Source organism: Anomaloglossus baeobatrachus, chromosome 6 (genome assembly GCF_048569485.1).
Source record: "Anomaloglossus baeobatrachus isolate aAnoBae1 chromosome 6, aAnoBae1.hap1, whole genome shotgun sequence".
Lineage (NCBI taxonomy): Eukaryota > Metazoa > Chordata > Amphibia > Anura > Aromobatidae > Anomaloglossus > Anomaloglossus baeobatrachus.
Genome location: NC_134358.1, coordinates 194,784,586 through 194,809,623, shown reverse-complemented (window position 1 = coordinate 194,809,623; position 25,038 = coordinate 194,784,586). Strand labels below are relative to the sequence as shown.

Here is a 25,038-nt window from a genome sequence, read left to right as displayed (position 1 = left end):
TATGGATAAGCAGCATAACACCCATGGTCCTGTGTCCCCCAATGATGGCTAAGAGAAAACAATTTTACGGTGAGTACACAAAAATCCGTTTTTTTTCCTCCAGCCATGTTCCAGCTTATCTAGGTTATTAACAGTGCTACAGAACATATCTAGTTTGTAACCCAGGGATTGTCTGTACTTTTTAAAATATTGATGAATATGAATGATTGTCTGATATTTATACGCACGTGTGAATTTAGCCATCAACAGAAAAAGAGATACTTATATGATTGGTATGATTGCTGGTTGACCACACTGATCACTAGACCGGGAATCTCAAGCTCATGTTCCTTTACTACACTGTAGTGATGAGGCATTAGAATGGAGTACCAGTCACGCACGCAAGCTGCAGCTATGTTCAAAGTGTATGGGACCGATTTGAGATAACAGAGCAGTTAGTCCTACAGGTATACAGTAGAGCGTCATGGTTTCGTCCTCCACCACCGCTTGATTTAAACCTCTTCTTACTGTGGTCTTAGATGAACAATAAGGCAGAGTTCATAACTCCCCCCTCTAGCAATCGTAGGAGTTCCCACCTACAGGCTATGTGTAATTTGTTGTTTTTTTTTTTTTTTTGTTCAATAACTCCTTTATGCTATGAATAGTTGCCTGCCTTTAGCCACTAGGGAAAACTTAGTAGCCAAATTTTCTACCCATTTACTATCAGTATTCCAAACTGTATGCAGCATACTACAAACCTACGTGTGGTGGCTTCAGAACGCTATTTTGAATTTTGTATGGTTTTAATGTATTATATACATCCAATATATATTTTTTCTTCATCGTTCCTTATGGGAGACCCAGACCATGGGTGTATAGCTTCTGCCTCTGGAGGACACACAAAGTACTACACTAAAAAGTGTAGCTCCTCCCTCCGAGCATATACACCCCCTGCATGACCAAATCTAGCCAGTTCAATGCTTTGTGTTCAGGAGGATCACACATGCATTTTCATCTGATTTTTTATTTTAAAGAGTTGGAAGAAAAGCGGGTCCAAGCTGGACCCCTGGCATGTCCCTTCTCACCCCACTGTGTCGGCGGTGCTGTTAAGGTTGATTTCAAGGCTGGAGCCTTACATGCTGCGCTCCTTCACCATCCCTCGGGCTCTGGCTTGAAGTGGGAGCCAGCACGGTTCTCACTGCTTTGCAGGAGACCGGTCTCCATCCGTAGCCCTCTCAGGACCCTGCCGGACGGAGCACTCATCCCTCAGGGACCTGGCCCTGCGTCTCTCAAGCTAAGTATTGAGACGTTATTGCAGGGGGTCCTTTGCATTTTTTATTGTTGGGGAGAGTGTGTTAGTTATTTTGGTGACATTTCCGGCCGGTTCTCTGGGTTTCCCCTGAGAACCGCGCCGAGGGTGCCTGCTCGCCGCACTGTAAAATTTAGTCCTCGGCTTCAGCTGCGGCCTACTTTCGGTTTCACTGCCCCTGCATGTCAGTCATGCAGAGGGACAGTGCGGCGCCGCCCACCGGCCGTTCAGCAGAGGGGAGGACACTCCTCTCTGAGGAGATGTTTCCCTCCCCTGTATATCCCCTTGGCCCTCCGGTATATCCCACTAGGCCCCGCCCCCCCTCCTCACTCCGGTGCCATTTTATCAGCGTTCTCACACTGATCGGCGCTGGCTGCTGCATCTCTGCAACCTGTCTGGGGGTCTGAGCTGTGGGATCCGGAGGGCACACAAACGGTCTGGTAAGCCACAACCTCTGGTTGTGGACTTTATTATACACTCTCTGGGGGTCATTCTGAAGGAGTGTGTTCTTACTGCAGAGCCCCCACCTCAGCAGCATGTCTCACACTAGGTGCAAGGCTGTACTCAATATGCACTGCATGTAAGCTCGTACTGCCTGAACCGAGCACATATCCTCATTGTGATGCCTGCTCTAACATGGTGGTGCCTCAGCCTGGATTCTCCCCAGTGGTCCCTCAGGCTGCTCCGGCCCCGGTGGCTGAACCCCCGGCTTGGGTAGAATTGTTTACTAAGTCTATCTCCCAGTCCTTTGCTGACTCCATGGGAGAGCTGTCCCGGACTCTGCTGAGCATGCATCAGCCCCCTTCACAGGGTGCCTCTGCTGCTTCGGCTCGCTCTCCAGAGCTCACAGAGGATTCTTCATCTGCTCCGAGACCCCGTCCTCCTAAAAGGAAACGCAGGGACCCCTCTCCTTCCTCATCCCGCGGCTCCGATTCACGAGCCGATTCGCAGGACGAGGAGGATGTCTTTACTGGGGGCTAGGACGCTACCTCTATGTGCCCCATTGATCTGACTGAGGGGGATGCAGATGTTAGTGATTTGATTGCGTCCATTAATACTGTTCTGGACCTCAATCCGCCAGTATCAGAGGAGCAACCCTCTCTGGCAGAAAAGCACCAGTTTACTTTGCCTAAGAGACCAAGGAGTGTGTTCTTTAACCACTCCAGTTTTCAGACCACTGTGTCCAAGCCCAGAGCCTGTCCTGACAAACGCTTCCCAAAGCGTGGTTCTGATGACCGTTTTCCTTTTCCACCAGAGGTGGTCAAGGAGTGGGCTCTCTCACCAAAGGTGGACCCTCCGGTGTCTAGACTCTCAGCCCAGACAGTTGTATCTGTGGCTGATAGCACCTCACTCAAGGATCCCACTGACCGCCAGGTTGACCTCCTGGCCAAGTCTGTCTATGAGGCGACAGAGGCCTCGCTCTCCCCATCTTTTGCAGCAGTGTGGGCACTCAAAGCCATCTCTGCTTCTCTGGAGGAGATGCATACCCTCACTAGGCACTCTATGCCTGAATTGGTTGCTTTAACTTCCCAGGCTTCAGCCTTTTCAGCCTACGCCATGTCTGCCATGCTGGAGGCTTCTCACCGCACTGCGGTGGCCTCCGCCAATTCCCTCGCTATCCGCAGGATCTTGTGGCTTCGTGAGTGGAAGGCGGATGCTTCCTCAAAGAAGTACCTTGCTGGGCTCCCATTTGCTGGGTCCAGGCTGTTCGGTGAACAACTGGATGAAATTATTAAGGAGGCTACTGGCGGGAAGAGTACTTCCTTGCCACAGACTAAAGCCAGGAAACCTGTCCAGGGCAGGAACCAGTCGAGGTTTCGTTCCTTTCGTTCCTCTAACTGGTCATCCTCTAAGCCCTTGGCCTCGTCCACTAACTCGGCCAAGGACCAGAAGCCCACCTGGCGCAAGAAGCCGCGTCCACAAGGGTCCGCAGGAGCTGCTGCCACCAAGGCAGCCTCCTCTTGACTATCTGGCCGAGCCAGCAACGTCCTTGGTCGGTGGCAGGCTCTCCCACTTTGGCGACGTGTGGTTTCAACACGTCTCCGACCAGTGGGTGCGGGATATCATCTCTCACGGCTACAGGATAGAGTTCTCTTCCAGCCCGCCAAACAGATTTTTTCTGTCAACTCCCCCCTGCTCAAGGCCGCCGCCTTCTCTCAGGCCGTGGCATCCTTGCAGGCCAACGGAGTAATTGTGCTGGTTCCCGCCAGGGAACGGTTCAGAGGTTTCTATTCAAATCTCTTCCTAGTCCCCAAAAAGGACGGTTCCTTCCGGCCCATCCTGGATCCCAAGCTTCTCAACAAGCATGAGATCAGTCATTGCCTCAATGACCCAAGGAGATTTCCTGGCATCCATCGACATCAGAGATGCCTATCTGCATGTGCCAATTGCAGTTTCACACCAGCGTTGGCTACGTTTTGCAATCGGAGAGGAACATTTCCCCTCGAGTATTCACCAAGGTCATGGCAGCAGTGGTTGCGGTCCTGCACCTCCAGGGGTTGGCAGTAATTCCTTACCTGGACGACCTTCTTGTCAAGGCTTCATCCAGCGCAGACTGTCAGCGGAGTGTCTCGCTCACTCTCGCCACTCTTGTTCAATTCGGGTGGCTTGTCAATCTGCCCAAGTCCACTCTGACCCCGACCCAAAAACTCACGTACCTAGGGATGCAATTCGAAACTCTGCCGGCACTTGTCAAGCTGCCCTTAGTCAAACAGCAGTCCCTCCATCTGGCGGTGCGCTCTCTGTTGAGGCCCCGCCGTCGATCCATCAGGCACCTTTTGCAGGTGCTGGGTCAGATGGTGGCGTCAATGGAAGCGGTTCCCTTTGCCCAGTTCCATCTGCGTCCTCTGCAGCTGGACATTCTCCGCTGTTGGGACAAGCGGATTTCTTCCTTGCACAGGTTGGTGGCTCTGTCGCCACAAGCCAGGAGCTCTCTTCAGTGGTGGCTTCGGCCTCTCTCTCTGTCTCAGGGACGCTCCTTTCTGACCCCGTCCTGGGTGATCCTCACCACGGATGCCAGTCTTTCCGGCTGGGGAGCAGTATTTCTCCACCACCGAGCACAGGGCATTTGGACTCAGTCCGAATCAGCCCTCTCTATCAATGTGCTGGAAATCAGAGCTGTGCTTCTAGCTCTCTTAGCCTTTCACCATCTGTTGGCGGGCAAGCACATTCGAGTCCAGTCAGACAACGCGACAGCAGTTGCCTACATCAATCACCAGGGCGGGACTCGCAGCCGCCTGGCAATGTTGGAGGTTCAACGCATCCTGCAGTGGACGGAGGACTCCAAGTCCACCATATCCGCAGTCCATATCCCAGGCGTGGAAAACTGGGAGGCAGATTATCTCAGCCGTCAAACCGTGGACAGCGGCGAGTGGGCTCTGCATCAGGCAGTGTTCCGGTCGATCTGCCGCAAGTGGGGCACTCCGGAAGTGGATCTAATGGCATCCCGGCACAACAACAAGGTCCCGGTTTACGTGGCTCGCTCCCACGATCCTCAGGCCTTTGCAGCGGACGCGCTGATTCAGGATTGGTCCCAGTTTCGTCTGGCTTACGTGTTTTCCCCTCTAGCTCTCTTGCCCAGAGTCCTGCGCAAGATCAGAATGGAGGGCCGTCGGGTCATACTCATCGCCCCAGACTGGCCCAGGCGAGCTTGGTACCCAGACCTGCTCCGTCTGTCCGTAGAGGTGCCGTGGCATCTCCCGGACCGCCCAGACCTTCTCTCTCAAGGTCCGTTTTTCCGCCAGAATTCTGCGGCTCTCAGATTGACGGCGTGGCTCTTGAGTCCTGGATCCTGACGGCTTCCGGCATTCCTCCCGAAGACATCTCCACTATGACTCAGGCTCGGAAGTCTTCCTCGGCAAAAATTTACCACAGGACTTGGAGAATTTTCCTGTCCTGGTGTCGTTCTTCCGGCCATGCTCCTTGGCCTTTTTCCTTGCCAACCATCCTGTCCTTTCTACAGTCCGGTCTGCAGCTAGGACTATCCCTCAATTCTCTTAAGGGACAGGTCTCGGCTCTGTCAGTGTTCTTTCAGCGGCGTATCGCCCGACTGGCTCAGGTGCGCACCTTCATGCAGGGCGCATCTCACATCATTCCACCTTACCGGCGGCCTTTGGATCCCTGGGACCTTAATCTGGTCCTCACGGCCTTACAGAAAGCCCCCTTTGAGCCTCTTAGGGAAGTTTCTTTGTTTCGACTTTCACAGAAAGTCGTCTTTCTGGTGGCCATAACTTCTCTCAGGAGAGTCTCTGATTTGGCCGTGCTCTCTTCGGAGTCACCTTTTTGGTTTTTCACCAAGACAAGGTAGTTCTCCGTCCGACTCCGGACTTTCTTCCTAAGGTGGTGTCTCCTTTCCACCTTAACCAGGACATTTCATTGCCTTCCCTTTGTCCGGCCCCTGTTCATCGCTTTGAGAAAGCGTTGCATACTTTAGATCTGGTGCGGGCGCTCCGGATCTATGTGTCACGCACCGCCGCTCTTAGGCGGTGCACCTCTCTTTTTGTGCTGACCACAGGTCAGCGCAAGGGTCTCTCGGCTTCTAAACCGACCCTAGCTCGTTGGATTAGGTCGGCCATATCCGATGCCTACCAGAGTACTCAGGTGCCTCCCCCGCCGGGGATCAAGGCACACTCGACCAGAGCTGTCGGTGCCTCTTGGGCTTTCAGGCACCAGGCTACGGCTCAGCAGGTCTGTCAGGCTGCCACTTGATCTAGTCTGCACACCTTTTCAAAGCACTACCAAGTGCATGCTCATGCTTCGGCAGATGCGAGCTTGGGCAGACGCATCCTTCAGGCGGCTGTCGCCCATTTGAGAAGTTAGGTTTTGCCTACTTCTCAGTTTTCTGTTTATTTCCCACCCATGGACTGCTTTGAGACGTCCCATGGTCTGGGTCTCCCATAAGGAACGATGAAGAAAAAGAGAATTTTGTTTACTTACCGTAAATTCTTTTTCTTATAGTTCCGACATGGGAGACCCAGCACCCTCCCTGTTGCCTGTTGGCAGTTTTCTTGTTCCGTGTGTTTTCACCGGCTGTTGTTGTAGTCAGAGGTTCCGGTTTTTGCTCTGTCTCTACTTGTGGGTGGATGTCCTCCTTCAGCTTTTGCACTAAACTGGCTAGATTTGGTCATCCAGGGGGTGTATATGCTCGGAGGGAGGAGCTACACTTTTTAGTGTAGTACTTTGTGTGTCCTCCGGAGGCAGAAGCTATACACCCATGGTCTGGGTCTCCCATGTCGGAACTATAAGAAAAAGAATTTACGGTAAGTAAACAAAATTCTCTTTTTTCTTTCCTCCAGACACCATTTCTGAATGCTTAGCACTTTCCGAAAAACATCTGCATCTGTACGTGGCCAGCTTGCAATTTCTATCAGTTCTTCTAGCAGAAGAAGGAAATCGGCAACCGGAATCACACGAGTATAACACAACACTCACTTCATTATTAGATGGAAATCTCAGGATAGGAAGATGCCTGTGCAAAATTATTTTAGAGGTGAGTGCATAGTGTATGTATATTTTGTACATATTGTCTGTATATAAACCAAGAAATAGAATCTCACATCTCACTATTGTATATGATACTTGTACCATAGTGTATATTGCATTTTGCACTGGGTTGCATGTGAGATAGCCAAGCAGATGGTCTTGCAAGGTAAAATCATGTTCTTTAGGCTGTAGGAGAATTGTTTGCCATATGTTGGCAGCGATATATGGTTCCAGACATGGGAGATATATTCAGATTTTCTAGCTCTGGTCACTATGCAATTACAGTTTTAACGAATTGTGTAATTTTGGAGGTTGTCACTGTAAATGTTTGCACGTCTTCTTCTAGAACTATGTAAGTGCATGTATATTTTCCTAATGCAACACCTTGATATCTGACGTAGTTGTATGAAGAGAAAGCATTAGAGGACCCCATCCGACAGATCTGTGTGAATTGTTTGATTCTGCTATTGGCCGTCAGCCGCAGCGCCCAGGCATACAGTCTACAAGGTGAGCTTTTGTCATTTCTCTCGGACACTGCACAATGGATTCTTTTAGAAAAGTTGTTAAACTGAAATGGTTTAATTCTGGCTCCAGCTGGGGCGCACCACTAAGGCCCCTAAAAAAAGACATTCACATTACTATAATCAGAACAAGTCTTTTAAAGAAGCTGTTCCTAGAATTAGATCTTATGACCTCCATATGAAGAAACTACTTATGCAAAACCATATGTGGCACCATATGTGGAAAGTACTTATGCAAAATGAAGACACAGGGCGCAGGACATCATGCTGTGCGACACCAAAAAACAAAGCTTCACATTGTAACAGAGCAGCTCTCATCAGCAGATATGACCAGCACTAATTTGGAGATGCAATTTATGTTTTCTGGGGTTCTAAAAAATTATATAAATTCTACTCTCAGTCTCTTTTAACAGTGTTAATGGAAAGCCGGTCATCTGTTACACAGAAAGGAGACTTGGCTTTCTTTTAGAGAAAGGAGTTGTGCAACTCTATTACTGTAATTGTTTAGTATGTAAATTATTTATGCTTTTTATGACATTGTTCACACTTGTTTTAGCTCACCTTATTGATGGTTGTATGGAGAAGATGAAGCATGTTCATGCACAGCTGACTCTGGAGTCACTAAGACCTGCAAAACCTTCGCAGAAGAAAAAGGTATTTGGCAGAGTGATCATTTAAAGGGATCGGTGCTGTGTATTGGTGTCTTCTAAGGGGTTCAGTATTTTATTAACATGCTGAAGACTGTTCTGTGGAAATATAAGGATTGTAGATTCACTCGTCTGTGTGCAGAAGGCCCCATCCTACAAGAAAACTTCAAGACTCTTTTCTATCTATCTATCTAATCTATTTTATCGGACTATCTGTCTGTATGTTTGTCCGCCTGCCTATCTATCTGTCTATCCTATCTATTATATCTAGTCTGTCTGTCTATCCTATCTATTCTATCTGTATGTATGTTTGTCTGTCTATCTATCCTATCTATTCTATCTATCCTATATATTTGTCTTTTCTATCTATCTATACTATCTATCTGTCTATCCTATTAACCCTATGTATTCTGTCTGTCTATCAATCCATCTATCATATCTATCTGTCATATCTATCTAAATGAAAAAAGAAGGCAGCACTCCAAAAGTAACTAGGAGTCACATTTTGTGTAAGTAAATATTTCTACACAGGTTTAGCATTCAGCAGCTTGTATTCTTTAGCGTATGAGTGTAAAGTAATATACCGAGGACTTGATACATATTCTGAGCATGTAGCCGCGCTTCCTGAGGAAGTAACTGTAGGAAGCCAGCGTATTCAAGACTGAGAGCGGTTAACCTGTGAAGCCCATGCCTTTATCTGTAATGACAACTGGTTTCCATGTTATTTCTTTTTAACTTGTCCAGCTGACAAATAATGAAAACGCCTAGCTGCCATATGCATATGTGCCAACTACTAGATCAATTTAATCAAATAGTTTAGTAGAAATTACTTAAGAGATGGCAGAAGATATGTCCATTATTTTTTTGTATTTGTTAAATTGATAAAAGATTTCTTTAGCTTCCCTCATATTTGTTTCTGGAGAAATCACAATACAGTTTCCACAGGACTGGTCACCAAATATTCTCTTAGAATAGCAAATATGCCCAGTCCTCCAACACTGTGAACTGAAACAGATTTCCCATTCTTAAGCCCGCTTTACACACTACAATATATCTTACGATGTGTTGTCGGGGTCACGTCGTAAGTGACGCACATCCGGCATCGTAAGGTACATTGTAGTGTGTAACAGCTACGTGCGATTGCGAATGAACGGTAAAACGTTCATCGCACACACGTCGTTCATTCCTCATGAATTGAACGTCAGGTTGTTCATTGTACCCGGGGTAGCACACATCGCAGTGTGTGACACCCCGGGAACGATGAACAGATCTTACCTGCGGCTCCCAACCAGCAATGCGGAAGGAAGGAGGTGGGCGGGATGTTTACGTCCCGCTCGTCTCCGCCCCTCTGCTTCTATTGGCCGGCTACCGCGTGACGTCTATGTGACGCCAAATGTCCCTCCCACTCCAGGAAGTGGATGTTCGCCGCCCACATCGAGGTTGTATGGACGGGTAAGTACGTGTGACGGGGGTTAATCGTTTGTGCGGCACATACAACAAAATTGAACGTGCCGCACATACGATGGGGCGGTTACGATCGCATACGATATTGTATGCAGAATCGTAACATGTAAAGCAGGCTTTAAAGGCGTTGTCTGGTCTTATTGATGACCTATCCATAGGACAAATCATCAATATCAGATTGATGGGTTCCGACACCTGGAAGCGCTACCTATCATCTTTTATAAGCTCCATCACAATGCCACATTGTGCAGCTCCATTTAATGTGTAGTGCCTGCCCCCAGGTACTACAGAACAGAGCCTATTCAAAACAATAGGAGCTGCTCTGCAGTACTCGGCAGATATTTATGACCTGTCCTATAGATAGGTTATTAGTATATTATAATGGGATAACCCTTTAAGTCTGGAAATGCAGGACGAACGTCATATTGAGAACTGTACGCTACTGTCGCATGGATTATAGTACAATACATACATACACAACACAATGTACATAATGAGAGAGTGCTTTTAAAATGGGTGGATTATAGATCACAAAAATAGGGTTTTCAAATAAATGTTCTACTGAAAAGAAGTGTATTTAGTGATGGCTACTCATTGTCTATTATAGGAAGAGAATCTATGCAAGCAGTTAAAAGTTAATATGAATCTTCTGAGGAACTGTATTTACAGAAATGAAGAGTGTAAAGTAAGTAGTTACCCACTTTTCTGATCATGCTCTATGCTTAAAGAGTTATCCCCATCTCCAAGAACCAATCTCAATATGTAGTAAGTATAATAATAATATTAGCAAATACCTTCAATTAGAAATGTAGTATAATTCTCCTAATTTGCCATGTCCGCAGTAGTCTAGGTATCCATGGTTACAAGCTCTCACAGTGATTTCCTCTTTGCCATAACCATGGATACCTAAGCTACTGAAATACCTTCGCATGAGGAAAGCGCGTAGCAAATCAGGAGAACTATACTACGTTTATAATTGAAGGTATTTGGTAATATTATTATTATTACACCTACTACATATTGTGATAGGATCTTGAAGATGGATATACCCCTTAAGGGAGAAAAGAATACTCTCGCACACTGATTGTCATATATTGTTTCTTTCTTCTACACTACTCACAAAAAGTTAGGAATATTTGGCTTTTAGGTGAAATTTATGTAAAACGTACAAAGTTCACGCTACCGTGATATTTTGTCATGAAAGTAGGGCATCTAAGTAGAAGCATGCAATGGTGATTTCTTCATTTCAAACAATTTATTGAAACAAAATAAACAGTGGTGGGTGTAACCCCCAGAAATTCTAGTCTCTCAATAGCTTGTCATGTGGCCTTAATTACAGCTTGACAACAATGTCTTATGCTATGCACATGTGGAGTTATTGTCTGCTGAGGCATGGCGTTCAACTTTTCTAAACTGCAGCCTCAGGTCATTGACGTTCTGGGATACAGAGTTATGGCCTATACATAGCAACTCAGCTGATCTCATAGGTTTTCTAAGGGATTCAGGTCTGGAGAAAGTGCAGCCGCTCCATTTGAGGTCCCCCAGTTTCCAGCAGCCATTCCCTAATGATGCAACATCAATGAGCTGGAGCATTGTTGTCCATGAAGATGAAATTAGGCCTGTGTTGGTCATGCAGAGGCTCAGTAACTGGATTAATGATGTTATTCAAGTAGTACAGGCTTGTCACTGTACCTTTCACAAAATATAGGGCAGTTTTGTATTGTCTAGACACACCTGCCCATACTGTAACACCACCACCAAAGGCTCGTCTGTTGACAAGTGTCTGATGCATAGCACTCTCCTTGACATTTCCAACATGATTGGCTGCCATCATTTCTGCTCAGTGTGAATCCACTTTCATCAGAGAACAACTCTGAGGCCCACTGGTCCCTTTTCTAGCAAGACGATGACTCTTGTGCCTGGAGGTGTGGTCAGATACCTTTGCAGGTCATTTAACACGCAGTCCATGCTGATGTAGACTGTTTTGAATGGTCTGACATGACACTTGGGTTCCTCTTACGTCCTTTAAATGTGCATGGAGTTGTGTGGCATTCATCATGCGGTTTTGAAGGTCATTGTTCACAATTAAGTGGTTACCAGTATTGGATGTGGTCAAAAGACGTACACTCCACTTTCTGTAACTCTTAGGCCAGGGCCACACGGGGACTACTGCGATCCTCCCATGACACTCTGCCCACACTGGCAGCACAGCAGGAGCCGAGTGTCATGCCAGTGTCACTGCGACTGAGGTCCGATCATGCGATCGGACCACAGCTGCGGGGGGCGGGCCGGCTCTGAGGAGGGGCGGGCCAGCCCTGTGGAGGGGAGGGAGGGATTTATCTCCCTCTCTCCTCCGTTTCTAGCTATTGTCATTCTCGCTCTGCACTCGCAGTACACCGGTATACTGCAAGTGCAGTGCGATTTTTCTCTCGCCCCATAGACTTGAATGGGTGCGAGAGAAACAAGAATCGCATTGCACCTGCAGCATGCTGCGACTATTTTCTCGGTCCAATTAGGGCTGAGAAAATAATCGCTCATGGGTGCTGACACATAGGTTAATATTGGTCCGAGTGGAATGCAATGTTTTATCGCATTCCACCCGCTCCGATTTTCATGCTGTGTGTCTTAGGCCTTACAGTCTCTCTGTATCTCTGTTGCAACTTGCTGGTGACACTCTAAGCTAAGTGGCCACTTCTGTCTGAGCACTGCCTGCTTGAAGTTAATAAAGATTATTGTAAATATTTTCGCTATATGGCTGTGCTTGTACTATTATGCGGATGCTTTTTCTCTCCTATACAGCTTGCTTGAAGCTTCGCAATGGCGTGGCACTTCATCAATTGTTAGGTGTCGTCTTGGTCATGATGTCAAATTGAGAACAGCATGATGAAGAGGGCTGTTTAAGTACCAATTCTTATTGAATCCTAAAATGTATTGGGGTGATTCATGGATAAAACACCTGTTGTGAATTTTCCCATTAAGCTCCTTGCAAGTTGTGCAAAAAGTACTGATCCTTTGAACAGTTGGACATAAACATCCACTAGGTTAGAGAAGGTCACATTAAGTTCATCTAAAAAGGTTAGAGTGCATTTTAGGATCATCCAGAGATTTCACCCGAAAGCCAAATATCCTGAAGTTATTCTCAGCGGATACCTATGGTCTTTTATCTGTGATACCACAGGGGGCCACTCAGCAGAACATTTATTATTGCGCCATCGAGCCATACCGGAATATATAAAAAGATGGTTGGAGTTCACCTCCCTGTGGCACCTCAGAATTTCTTTATGTACGATAATTATTTTTTTTAAGTCTTTATTTCTGACACGTAATAGTGAATACTTCTGTTCCAAATGAAATGAAATGAGAATTCTTGAGTACCTTTTTTTTTTTTATCCACTGTTACTCCTCCTACAAAATTATAAATACATTGACACTGTGTGTTACAAGTAGGAGTTGTGTCCCTACATAATCTGACCTAATCCAAACCAAGCTAGCTGTAACAAATTGTGTAAGAACGCACCCGTTAAAAATGAGAATGGCGGTACCCGGGTCTTTTTTATCTCAAGAAATATGGACATAAGGTTATTTGTATGTGTTGGACCTGAGCGTTTGGTAACGCTCAGTTTGTTTTGGGTCAGAAAAAATCTAAAGATTATTAACCGTTTCCACCCACTCCATATGTATTGTATTCATATTGACAGTTTCATTCCTAAATCTTTTGGATGATGTGTTATCTGTTTTGTAACAGATTGCTGGAAAGGAAAACACTTGTATCTTAATCATAATGAAAATCATTGCTCCAGGCTGTATAAGAATGTAAGAGCCGAGATATGATTCACATGATATCTATTATAAGAGCAGCCTCTTAGCTGCAAAATACCATTTCATGATCTAGATTTTGGCAGGAATGTGAGCAGCCTTGGCTGCCATAGAGTGGACTTCATATTCTGTAGATTTGCACGCATTACTAACCATGGCAAATAAATCTCCATCTTGTTGTATCTATACATACAATGTAACCACACATTCATCCGCAAAATATTACACTTGAAACTACATTACCCAGCATAAAGAGTTATTTATTTGTAAAGAGAAACTCAAGATAGGATCCTGTCACCTTGAAATTGTCAGATGTATGAGCAGCGGAAGCACGGCAGATTTATATAAAGGTTAGCAAAAGTCTCTGCAAAACTTGTATTCCTTTAAATTATTACACATTCTGTGTTTATACGTCCAGTGGGTGGTTCAGTTCTATGATTGACAGCATTGTACTAGCCACTGGCTACCTAAAATGAGAATGAGCAGTAATTTAAAGGGAACCTGTCACCAAACCACAGGCAGCATGAATCAGGGCCTGCCTGCACGAATGTAATTGGGTATATTTGTTTCTGAAACACTCCAGCGTTTGAGAAGAAATATATTTTAAAGATGCGGCAGGGAACCATATCCAGAAACAAAACTAATCCAGCTCCTGCCCTGGTTAGCTTTTCTAAGTACCACTCCAGATGATTCATAAGTCTGTTCCTGTGTGAATGACATGTAACTCCTCTCTAGCAGCGAGGGGATAAGTTGGTCTAGGGCAGCACCGGACTAGTGTCTCCACTTATGGCCCCAGCTAGATCTTTATTGTATGTATTCTCTGTAACGTCAAAGCTGAACTGAACCTTTTCCTGTAAAACAATCGATGTGTTCAGCTCCTCTTGCTCTGTAAAATGCAGCTGGTAACAAGTATTGGATGTGGTCAAAAGACGTACACTCCACTTTCTGTAATTCTAGGCCAGGGCCACACGGGGACTACTGCGATCCTCGCATGACACTCAGACCACACTGGCAGCACAGCAGGAGCCGTTGTCATGCCAGTGTCACTGCGACTTAGGTAACGAAGGCACCGTTGTGAAAGGCTTCATCCCCCTCCTCCGTTAGTCAGATCGCTTTATAGCAGTGCATAGAGACTGACTGGGCCCAACTGTAAAACAAATAAGCCCTATGGAGAATTAAGTTGGCGATAACCCTGTTGTACTTAGCAAAGAACAGATCTGTTTCAGCCTGATCGAGGTATGTGTGATACAGCACCTGTCAGTTGACACACAGGTCTTGAGAGCTATATATCTTCAGTTTGCACTCTGATACTAACTTACTGGGTTGGGCTGCAGTTTGAATTACACCAAAGACTCCATTTTATCTAATTCCCGGAGAACCCCTGTACAGAATCATAGTAACATCTTTCATAAATCAATCATAAATTAAATCAAGGGCTGCAGTATACCTCAATCATCTGTAAGTTGGCCATCAATACAATGTCAATCTCATTGTCCTCCATCCTGCTTTACTGGGAGGTGCAGCAAAATGTTTTATTTGTTCAGAATACACTGTTTTGAGAATAGCTATTAACAAAAAAAAAAAATGTTAAATAATTTCATGTACTACCAGTTCTTTAAAAAAGAAAAAAAACGAAACAGTTGACAATAATATCCCTATAAAGTTTTCTTTGGGGGGAATATTTTATATTTTTGGCAATTTCTTAGGACATACTGTTTGCACCATCGCCTTTTGTTAGTGAATGCAGAATAGCCACTATAAAATGTTCGGAGCTGTGCCTGTCAGATCCATCAATCCGCTTTTTTCTAGGGATGTTGAGAGTGTACATCCAATAAATGTGATATTGGTGACTGACTCGAAGGTTGCCAAAACCCATGAAAAAATATATAGCATTTGTTAGAAATTTGGTTTACCACAAATATGGCTACATAGATATCCAGAGACCTCACTTAATTCTATGACACAAAAAGCTATGTCAATTACTTAGAGCTTAAAGGAGTTGTGTAAAATAAATCTTTAGGTGGGCCCTCTGCTCCCAGAGCACTGCTGAGGATTGAGAGTGCGGAGTAGTATGGTCTCAACTGTGTTCTCCCAATTTTTAGCAGGGCCCTGAAGCAGGTGAATTCTAGCGAGCTTCAGAGCGGCATCAGCATGCTGTAAAGCATAGAGCGTGCTCGGCCCGCACGCTTCTTGCCTAGGTAGCCGGTCAGGCTGGGTCTACCGGATGGCCGGTAAACAACGAACAGTGCACTATAACATTTAATAAACATCCGTTCTTGAAAGACAAAGAGGATTCTTAATAAGGGGTGAATTGCAGAGTTTTTTTGTTTTAAGTATTACTTTTATGAACATGAGATAAACCTTTTAAAATTCTGTATAAAAACAAAAAATAAAATGATAATAAGGTATCCACTAAGCACAATCTGTTCTGTAAAAATAAGGTAGGACAATGCAAAGACTTACACACTGTTACTAAAATATTTGCATAGTGAAAAACCTCTGGAGCTGACATCTGTTCAGTCATTACTGTCTTCTATAAAGACTATAGCTCGTAAATACAGCTTTCTATAGGCCTTGTGCTGGAGCCCGGCATGTGTTGTCTTGTCTACATTTATACAATAATTATGCTAACGTTTTACATGGTTTTTTTGAGTGTTAAGAGCAAAGTTTGTTTCCTGAGGCGAGCTGGACCACAAATTCTTGCTTGTACTTTTGGCAGGCGGCCGCCTTGGAGTCTCCGGTTGCTCCTGTGCTGTATTCTCTTTGGCCATGGCTTTTGATGGATGATTCACTGATGCAAGGTGCTTTGCAATTACTTTGTGTCTACACGGCAAACTTTCCTGCAGGTAAAGAAAAAGATGAACAAATTCTCCATGCCCAGATATCTATCATTCCTGAATGTCACAACTGTATGAAAAGATGATAGTTTTATAAGCTCTTCATTTTGCCTTATGCTTACGTATTGTAGCACTATATTCTTGATGTAATTATTGTGACTGTTCATATTGTTCTTCCAATTCTCATCCTCTGCCACAATTTCCATTTCTTCTTTTGTTTATATCAAGAGCACATTTAACATATATATTTTTTAGTACATTAGAAATATTATTTTTGTAATGGAAATAGTTTTGTTTATATTTTTTTAAAGGATTTCGGTACTGCTGCTTTTGTGAGAAATTTGCATTTACATAAATGTATATTTTCAAATCTGATAATATAATAAGACTTCAAATAGGTTTCTATCAGGTTTAGAAGGTTCCTTTTATGCACAGGACAGGGAATACCTTCCTGATCTCTGGGGTCTTACAATCTTTAGAATAAAGTGGGCTTTACACGCTACAATATATCTAACGAGATGTCGGCGGGGTCACGTCGTAAGTGACGCACATCCGGCATAGTTAGTGATATTGTAGAGTGTGACAGCTATGAACGAGCAGAAATACTCACCTTCTTGTTCATCGCTGACACGTCGCTCATTTTCTAAAAATTGAACGTCCGGTTGTTCATTGTTTCCAGGGCAGCACACATTGCTCCGTGTGACAACCCGGAAACGATGAACTGCAGCTTACCTGCGTCCCGCCAGCAATGCTGAAGGATGGAAGTGGGCGGGATGTTTACGCCCCGCTCATCTCCGCCCCTCCACTTCTATTGGCCGCATGCCATGTGACGCCAAACGTCCCTCCCCCTTCAGGAAAAGGATGTTCGCTGCCCATAGCGACGTCGCCCGAGAGGTAAGTGCGTGTGACAGGGGGTTACAGCATTGTGCGACACGGGCAACAAATTGCCCGTGCTGCACAAACAATGGAGGCGGGTACAATCGCTTGCGATCTCGCTAGCGAGATCGCAGCGTGTAAAACCCGCTTAAGGCTCGGCAGAATGAAGCATTTGGCTATCTCCAGCAGTTTCCTAAGTCGCCAAAGGTGCATATGATCGACCCCCCCCCCACACACACACACACACACACACACACACACCATTCAGAAAAGGCATTGTAAAGTCTTACATGGACTGGTCTGTATGTCTGTGGAAAGATCAGGAAGGTATTCCTTTTGTAATAATCGTATAAATAGGTTGCCCCATAAACAACATTGTATGATATATGATCTTTGGGTTCCAGTACCTGACATACTAAAAATAAGGGTTGGGGCAAAGCCCTTAATGTTAATAAAGCTTGTTTTGATCATGTGCGGCCACTGATCCTTAAAGGGAATCTGTCACCAGGTTTTTGCCATTTAATTTTAGAGCATCATGATGTAGGGGAAGAGATCCCGATTCCAGCAATGTGGCACTTACTGGGCTGCTTAGTGTAGTTTTGTTAAAATCATTCTTTAATCACCAGTAGATTATCATTAAAGGACTACTTGGCCTGCTGCTAGGTAGTCCAGCATATTCATGAGCTCTGTATAACTGCTAGATCTGCAGCAGAGAAAAAATTGATTTTATCAAAGTGGCAGCAAACAGCTCAGTAAGTGACACATCGCTGGAATCAGGATCTCTGACTCTACGTTATGTTGATCTCAGATGGGGTAGTAAAAATCTGGTGACAGATTCCCTTTAATTTGTCAATAACCATAATGTTCTCATGATGGATTTTACAGAGGTTGGACTCCCAGCAATCATATATGTATCACCTATCTTGTTGACGGGTAGTTTACATTTTTTGGGGCACAACATCTTTAAGTAAAGGGGCTTCTAACAAATCAGTATACACTACCAGATTCTGCTCCCGGTTGCAGATATGAGTATTTTAAGTTTTTACATTTGTTACTATACTAGTCTTGGCCTAGGGGTTCCCAGTATCTTTTATGACAAGGAAAGGACAATCTACAACATTATTCATGCTTTTGTACACATCAGAAACCCGACAGGTCTATTACTATTCATTTTTCAGGATTTATTGAGATCTACTAAAATGTGTATCTGGTATAGCTGTTATTGTGTCTGGTATGAATGTGGGAGCCATAATACAAATGTGAACACCGCATTCTAGAGAAAATTATATCTTATGGCATTTCCATTGTGTAAAGGACATGTCTGTACAAATAAATTGTGAACATGAGTGTCCCAGCAGCATCTCATGTAGATACGTCATTAGTGTAAGAGGCGAAAACCACTTTACATTCTTCATATTGGGATCAAATGGTTAGTAAAGACTAGAGTATGACATGTGCTAACACATTTTTACTAAAAGGCATACCTTTTCCCATTTTTAAGCATCTAGTTCCTTATGCTGGACTAACACTGGAGTAATGTCTACCCAACCATCACAGAAATCACCAACAAGCAACTCCATACTGCACAATGTCTTAAAGCTTGCTGCAGACCCATCTTCATGTAGCAGCCTTGTACAACAAGCCGTGTTTGGTCTCCTCTCTAATGTGGCTGAAACTCAAGACTGCAAGTGTATCATCCAGAAGGTATGGAAAAGCCAAAGTACAATTTAGGCTAAGTTCACACATCCTGTGTTTTGCATCAGTCACAATCCGTCGCCTTGGGGAATTACGGTAACCTGCAAAATATTTTGCAGGAATCCTGTATTTCCCCATAGACTTCTATTAGCGACGGATTGCGACTGATGACCCTGCGTTGCATCCGCTGCGTCGCGGTCCGTCGTTTTTGACTGACCGCCGAGCGGGGAGCAACGCAGAATGTAACGTTTTTCGGGCCGTCAAAATTAACGCGCCGCGCAGGAATCCGTCGCCATCCGTCAAGCTTGTAATGCATGTCTATGGTGCTGGATTCCGTCGTAATCCGTCAGGATTCCGTCATGCTCTACTGAGCATGCCCAGCATGCTTGGCACGCCCACTGGGCTGTCCCAAACACAGACGGATCATGACTGATCCGTCAAAAAACGGACGCACAGCGGATGTAACGGACGCAACTGATCCGTTTTTTCACAGGATTCCTGTGAAAGGAATCCTGTGAAAAACACATCAGTTGCATCAGTTGACATCTTGAAAATGACTGATCCGTTGCTGACGGACCTGACGGATTGAAAACACAGGATGTGTGAACTTAGCCTTAAGTGGCATGTAACACCACAAATCTGCTGATATTTATCTCAATGGATGATCCTTAGTTTATATTGGTTTACAAGTTTATTCCAAAAATCATTGTGATCTTATAATGTAAACACACATTAATTTGTGCTAATATAAGGGTACTTTCACACTACGTTTTTTTTTAACATGCTTTTGATGGACGTCAAAAAAACGCAAACCGCATATGACTGGATCCTGTTGAACGCATGCAAATGTAAGTGTTATTGTACAAGATCCTTTCACTTGCAGTTTATGGGCGGGCATTGGAGTCATGTGATCGGAAGTCGACCTGACAGCCTGCAAATACACATGCTGCTGTTGAAGAGAGAGAGGGGAGGGAGAGGCTGGGAGAAGTGAGGGAGAGAGAAGTGAGAGAGGGGAGAGAAGTGAGGGAGAGAGAGACTCTCTGTGATCACGCCAGGCTGGTTTCTGGGCATGCTCAGTAGAGCAAACCGGATACTTTCTATCAGCATACCACCGTTCACATGCGGTTGCGTGCGGTACAGTCAGGATCCGGTGACATGCAGTATTTGGACGCAGGTCAAAAAGCTTCAAGTAGCGTTTTTAAAAAAGTTAAAAAACTGCAAGTCACTGGATCCTGACTTTGCCGCACACAACCGCATGTGAACGCATGTTGATGCGAGTCCATTGCAAATGCATTGAAATGAAAAGGCATTTGTACTGGATCCGTTTATACATTAAGAAAACGTTCAGGACGCATGTTAAAAAAACGTAGTGTGAAAGTACCTAACCAATTTGTAAATCTGCCCGGTTTTGCACACATCACCATTTACCTTTCAGTTTCCATTGCAACTATCCTTTAGTATTTCCAGCTCCCGGTCGTTCATGTACAGTGTAGTGTAGCTTCTCTCAGCTGGCTACCTGCTAGCATAGCTTTGCTCGGTCTATGACAGAGCTTCTAATGTGAAAGATAATGTCATGAAAATGGGCAGAACACACTTTCATTACATTGCAGAGCGCATACCATTAAGCAGAGGGTGGGGGCCTGACTTCTGGTAACTAAGAGGAGCGATGTGCTGCAGTAACGACTGTTTACAGGGGACTGAGAGGAGAGATCTACTGCAGGTGTTGGCTCTGTATAGATGGACTGAGAGAAGTAATATATTGCAGAAGGAGCTGAAAGATGAGGTATACTGCAGGTATGAGCTCTGTATAGGGGAGCTGACTCTAGAGATACAGTGGATATAAAGTTTACACACACCAGATGTTTTTCATGTAAAAAATAAATCATACCAAGAAGAACCATTTCAGAACTTTTTCCCCTTTTAATGTCAATCATAATCTTTACAAATGCATTGAGATACAAACTGATAACATTTTTAGGGGAAAAATAAAAATGGGAAAAAAGTAAGTTTCTGGACACCCTCTTTTAATTTTGGATGTTGTTGTGTTCTCAACTGGCCAATCACATGTAAACTCATGATAAATAGTAGTTAGTGTAACTTTACATCATTTAAAGTGATCCTGATTAACTTCATATAAAGTTTGCTGCTCTAGTAAGATTTTCCTGATATTTACTTAGTTGCAGTTTACAGCAAAAGCCATGATCTGTAAATACAAAAACACAGCAAAGGGATCTCACTGTTGAAAGTTATTAGTCAAGGTGAAAAAAAAATGTCCTAGAACTGGACGTCCTTCAAAAATTGCTGAAAAGACCAGAAGAATATTGATTTGAGACGCTGCTAAGAAGCATACAGAAACATTAAAGCAGCTACAGGAGTTTCTGTCAAATACTGGTTATGTACAACATGTGAAAACTATCTCTTCATATGTATGGCCTGTGGGGCCATAGAGTGAAGCCCAGTGACGTTTTGCCAAAACCTACATGAAGTGTGTCAAAAGCATGTGAGAAAACTTATGATGAGACCAAGGTTGACTTTTTTTTGGCCATAAATCCAAGAGATATTTTTGGCGCAAAGTCAACACCGCACATCACCAAAAGACCGCCATGCCCATAGTGGAGACAGCATTATGCCTTGGGGCTGTTTTTTTTGGCAGCTTGAACTGGAGTTTTACTAACTAAAGGAAATTATGAACAATTACAAATATCAGTGAGTTTTGCATCAAAAATCAGGCCTTTGCTTCAAAGATGAAGAGGAAGAAAGCATGACCGTAAGAAAGATGCGAAGATAGAGGAAATAAACTTTATGGTGGACTTATTCTGTGTACAAACAATAAATATGCATTTGCACTGCTTTATAAAAAATAATGCGATTCTGGGAATAATCCTTTATAAAAGGGTTGAAATTTATGCTGAATTTACTGAATTGCATGATGTTGTAGCTATGGTATATGTAAAGCAAAAAGCAGATCAGATATAATTGGACATGAGTTGCATGGATATGGAATACAACTTCAGCATTAATACCCAGGTCAAACTAAATCTCTTCCTCGTTACTTCCTATTAGGATTAGTGCTGGCGAGTGCATTTCCCTTGGGATGGTTGATAGGAAAGAGTTTGCTTCAGAAAGAGTAATAAGTGTGTTCGGAAAAGAAGAGAAAAATATGTGGGGGTGGAGGCGGTCTGTGTTCACCCATGCTAAAATATATAATTAATCTATATTATAAATTTGGTTAATAAAACCAGTTTTATTTTTTATTTACACAGATTTTACATACTATGCCTAATCATCATTTTTTATAGTTATAAGTATTTGCTTAGGGCCTAATGCTCATTGAATCAGTTGTCACTCAAAAAACAAATGTCCCAGAGTGTGCACTCTAAGATGGCTGAGGAGCTAGAGCCACAGAACATAAGATAGTGGGATAGTAGGTTTCATTTGAAATCTCTGGTTTCTGTAGGTTCCTCTCCCTTGCTTTATATTGTCACTTTTCAACGTCAGAATTAATTTTTGATTGTTTGGCCATGACCGAATCCAACGATTTAGCCTTTTTTTGAATGAGTATTTCATGGAAAATAATAAAATCATGATATTCATCCGCCTTGATTTCTCTGTTGGACACTGTAGTGGATCATATAGTCCTTATCTTGTGTCCGTTTTTTATCCCAGTCTTGACCAACTTAAAAAGGCCATACATGGTCAGTGAGACAATCACTGGCCTCATTAATGACCCACCTTAGCCAGTGATTGACTAAGCAGACACTTATGGTCTTTTCTGGTGTCTCGATTATGAGACCAGTGAATGTAATCTAATTTATTATTTTATAGAAATTTGAGACATTTAAGAAAAAGTAATTCTCTAACACAGCCGTATAAGTTAGATCTTGAGTGAGCCCTTATATAACTTTTTTTCTGGCCATCCCATGTTCTCTTTCCTTTGCTTAGATGTTCAACCATCCTTTAGAGTGGTCAATAGAAAATAGCTTTGTTGAGAGGGGAAAAAAAGATTAAAAAACTGTTATCAGAGAGGCAAGATGGAAAAAATTTGCTGAGGTGGGATGGTTCTTCTTTCTCATAGGAGATGTGTGTATATATGTGTGTATACTTTGGATACGAAAAGTATTCAGACCCCTTTACATTTTTCACTCTGTTTCATTACAGCCATTTGGTAAATTCAAAAAAGTTAATTTTTCTTTCTCATTAATGTACACTCTACACCTCATCTTGACAGAAAAAAACAAATGTAGACCTTTTTGGAAGTTTATTAACAAGAAAAACTGACATATCACATGGTCAGTAGTATTCAGACCCTTTGCTCAGTATTGAGTAGAAGCACCCTTTTGAGCTATTACAGCCATGAGTCTTCTTGGGAATGATGCAACAAGTCTTTCACACCTGGATTTGGGGATCCTCTGCCATTTTTCCTTGCAGATCCTTTCCAGTTCCGCCAGGTTGGATGGTAAACGTTGGTGGACAGCCATTTTCAAGTCTCTAGAGATGCTCAATTGGGTTCTGGTCAGAGCTGTGGCTGGGCCAGTCAAGAATGGTAACAGAGTTATTCTTAAGCCATTCCTTTGTTATTTTAGCTGTGTGGCCACGTCTGAGGTCCAGAGAACTCTGGAAAAGGTTTTCTTCCAGGATATCTCTGTACTTGCTCGCATTCATCTTTCCTTCAATTGCAACCAGTCGTCCTGTCACTGCAGCTGAAAAACACCCCCATAGCAAGATGCTTCTACAACCATGTTTCACTGTTGGGATTGTATTGGGCAAATGAAGAGCAGTACCTGGTTTACTCCACACATAAAGCTTAGAATTACCACCAAAAAGTTATATCGTCATATCATCAGACCAGAAAATCTTATTTCTCATAGTCTGAGAATCCTTCATGAGTTTTGTGGTTTGTTTTTGTTTTTACAAACTTTATGTGGGCTTTCATATGTCTTGCACTGGGGAGAGATTTCTGTCGGGTCACTCTGCTATAAAGACCCGACTGGTGAGGGGCTGCAGTGATTGCTGACTTTGTTGAACTGTCTCCCATCTCCCTACTGCATCTCTGGAGCTCAGCCACAGTGATCTTGGGGTTCTTCTTTACCTCTCTCAACATGGCTTTTTTCCCATGATTGCTCACTTTGGCTGTAGGCCAGGTCTAGGAAGAGTTCTGGTTGTTCCAAACTTCTTCCATCTTCCATTTAAGGTTTATAGAGGCTCTTAGGAACCTTGAGTACTGCAGAAATTCTTTTGTAACCTTGGCCAGATCTGTGCCTTCCCACAATTCTGTCTCTGAGCTCCTTGGTTAATTCCTTTGACCTCATAATTCTCATTTGGACTGACATTCACTGTGAGCTGTGAGGTCTTATGTAGATAGGTGTGTGCCTTTCCAAATCAAGTCCTATCAGTTTAATTAAACACAGCTGAACTCCAATGAAGGAGTAGAACCATCTCAAGGAGGGTCACAAGGAAATAGACAGCATGAGAGTTAAATGCAGTATGGCCATGTGCGCAGTTACCGGATTTTGCCGCGGATTTTCCGCGGATTTGCTGCATGTTTCGCTGCAGAAAATGTTCAGAACATCTCTGCAGTGAATCACCAGCAAATCCTATGGAGAAAAAAAATCCTGTGCGCACTGGGCGGAATTTGACAGCTGCATGTTTTGCTGCGGGAATCCCGCAGCAAAAACAAGTGCATGTCACTTCTTTTCCGCACATCGCTGCGGGATTTCACTCCATTGACTCCAATGTTAATCATGAAATCCCGCAGGGAATAACGCAGGCAGCAAATTCTGTGCGGTTCACTGCGTTTTGCTGCGTTATTCCTTGCGGTATTTCGCGGTTTACCTAGGGTAATGTGCATCGCTTGTCTGCGGTTTGCAGGGAAGTGATGTCATTACAGGAACAGGAAGCCGTGCAGAGTAAACACACACACAGATCACACACACAGACATCACAGACACAGAACACATAGACACAGACACATAGAACACACATAGAAAGAAAACGGAAATATAGAAAACAAAGAACGTGGGCTCCGCTGCATATTTACCGTCCAGCCGAGGTAAGCACACAGCGGCGGCCCGGTATTCTCAGGCTGGGGAGGGAGAGGGGCAGGGATAATGTCCCCCGCCTCACTCCCCCTCCCGCAGCCGAGAATATCAGCCGCAGCTGCCCCGGCACTGTCGCATGCATTATGCGGCACTACCGGAGTGTCCTCGGCTCTTCTTGCCACCGTGTAGCAGTGGCAGCAAGGTAATACAAGGGGTTAATGGTGGTGGGGGACCACCGCCATTAACTCCAGGCTTGATCATGGCAGCGTCTATGTGACAGCTGACATGATCAACCCGTAAGTAAAGTGAATAAAACACAGACACCGAAAAATCCTTTATTTTAAATAAAACAAACAAGCCTCGTTCACCATTTTA

The 25,038-nt window shown here is 44.1% G+C and overlaps 1 protein-coding gene across 3 annotated transcripts in view; it reads left to right on the top strand.

The window, feature by feature from the left end:
- The window catches only part of RTTN (rotatin), a 324,013-nt gene that overhangs the window by 266,990 nt on the left and 31,985 nt on the right, over positions 1-25,038 (top strand). For 2 of the 3 annotated variants that reach the window (XM_075314609.1, XM_075314608.1), the window contains exons 41-46: positions 6,583-6,776; positions 7,171-7,276; positions 7,847-7,944; positions 10,009-10,086; positions 15,937-16,063; positions 18,432-18,634. In XM_075314609.1, coding sequence (XP_075170724.1) covers positions 6,583-6,776; positions 7,171-7,276; positions 7,847-7,944; positions 10,009-10,086; positions 15,937-16,063; positions 18,432-18,634 — 806 coding nt within the window. Of the gene's footprint in view, positions 1-6,582; positions 6,777-7,170; positions 7,277-7,846; positions 7,945-10,008; positions 10,087-15,936; positions 16,064-18,431; positions 18,635-25,038 lie in introns of those variants that run through there. The other variant, XM_075314610.1, reaches the window with a different exon arrangement.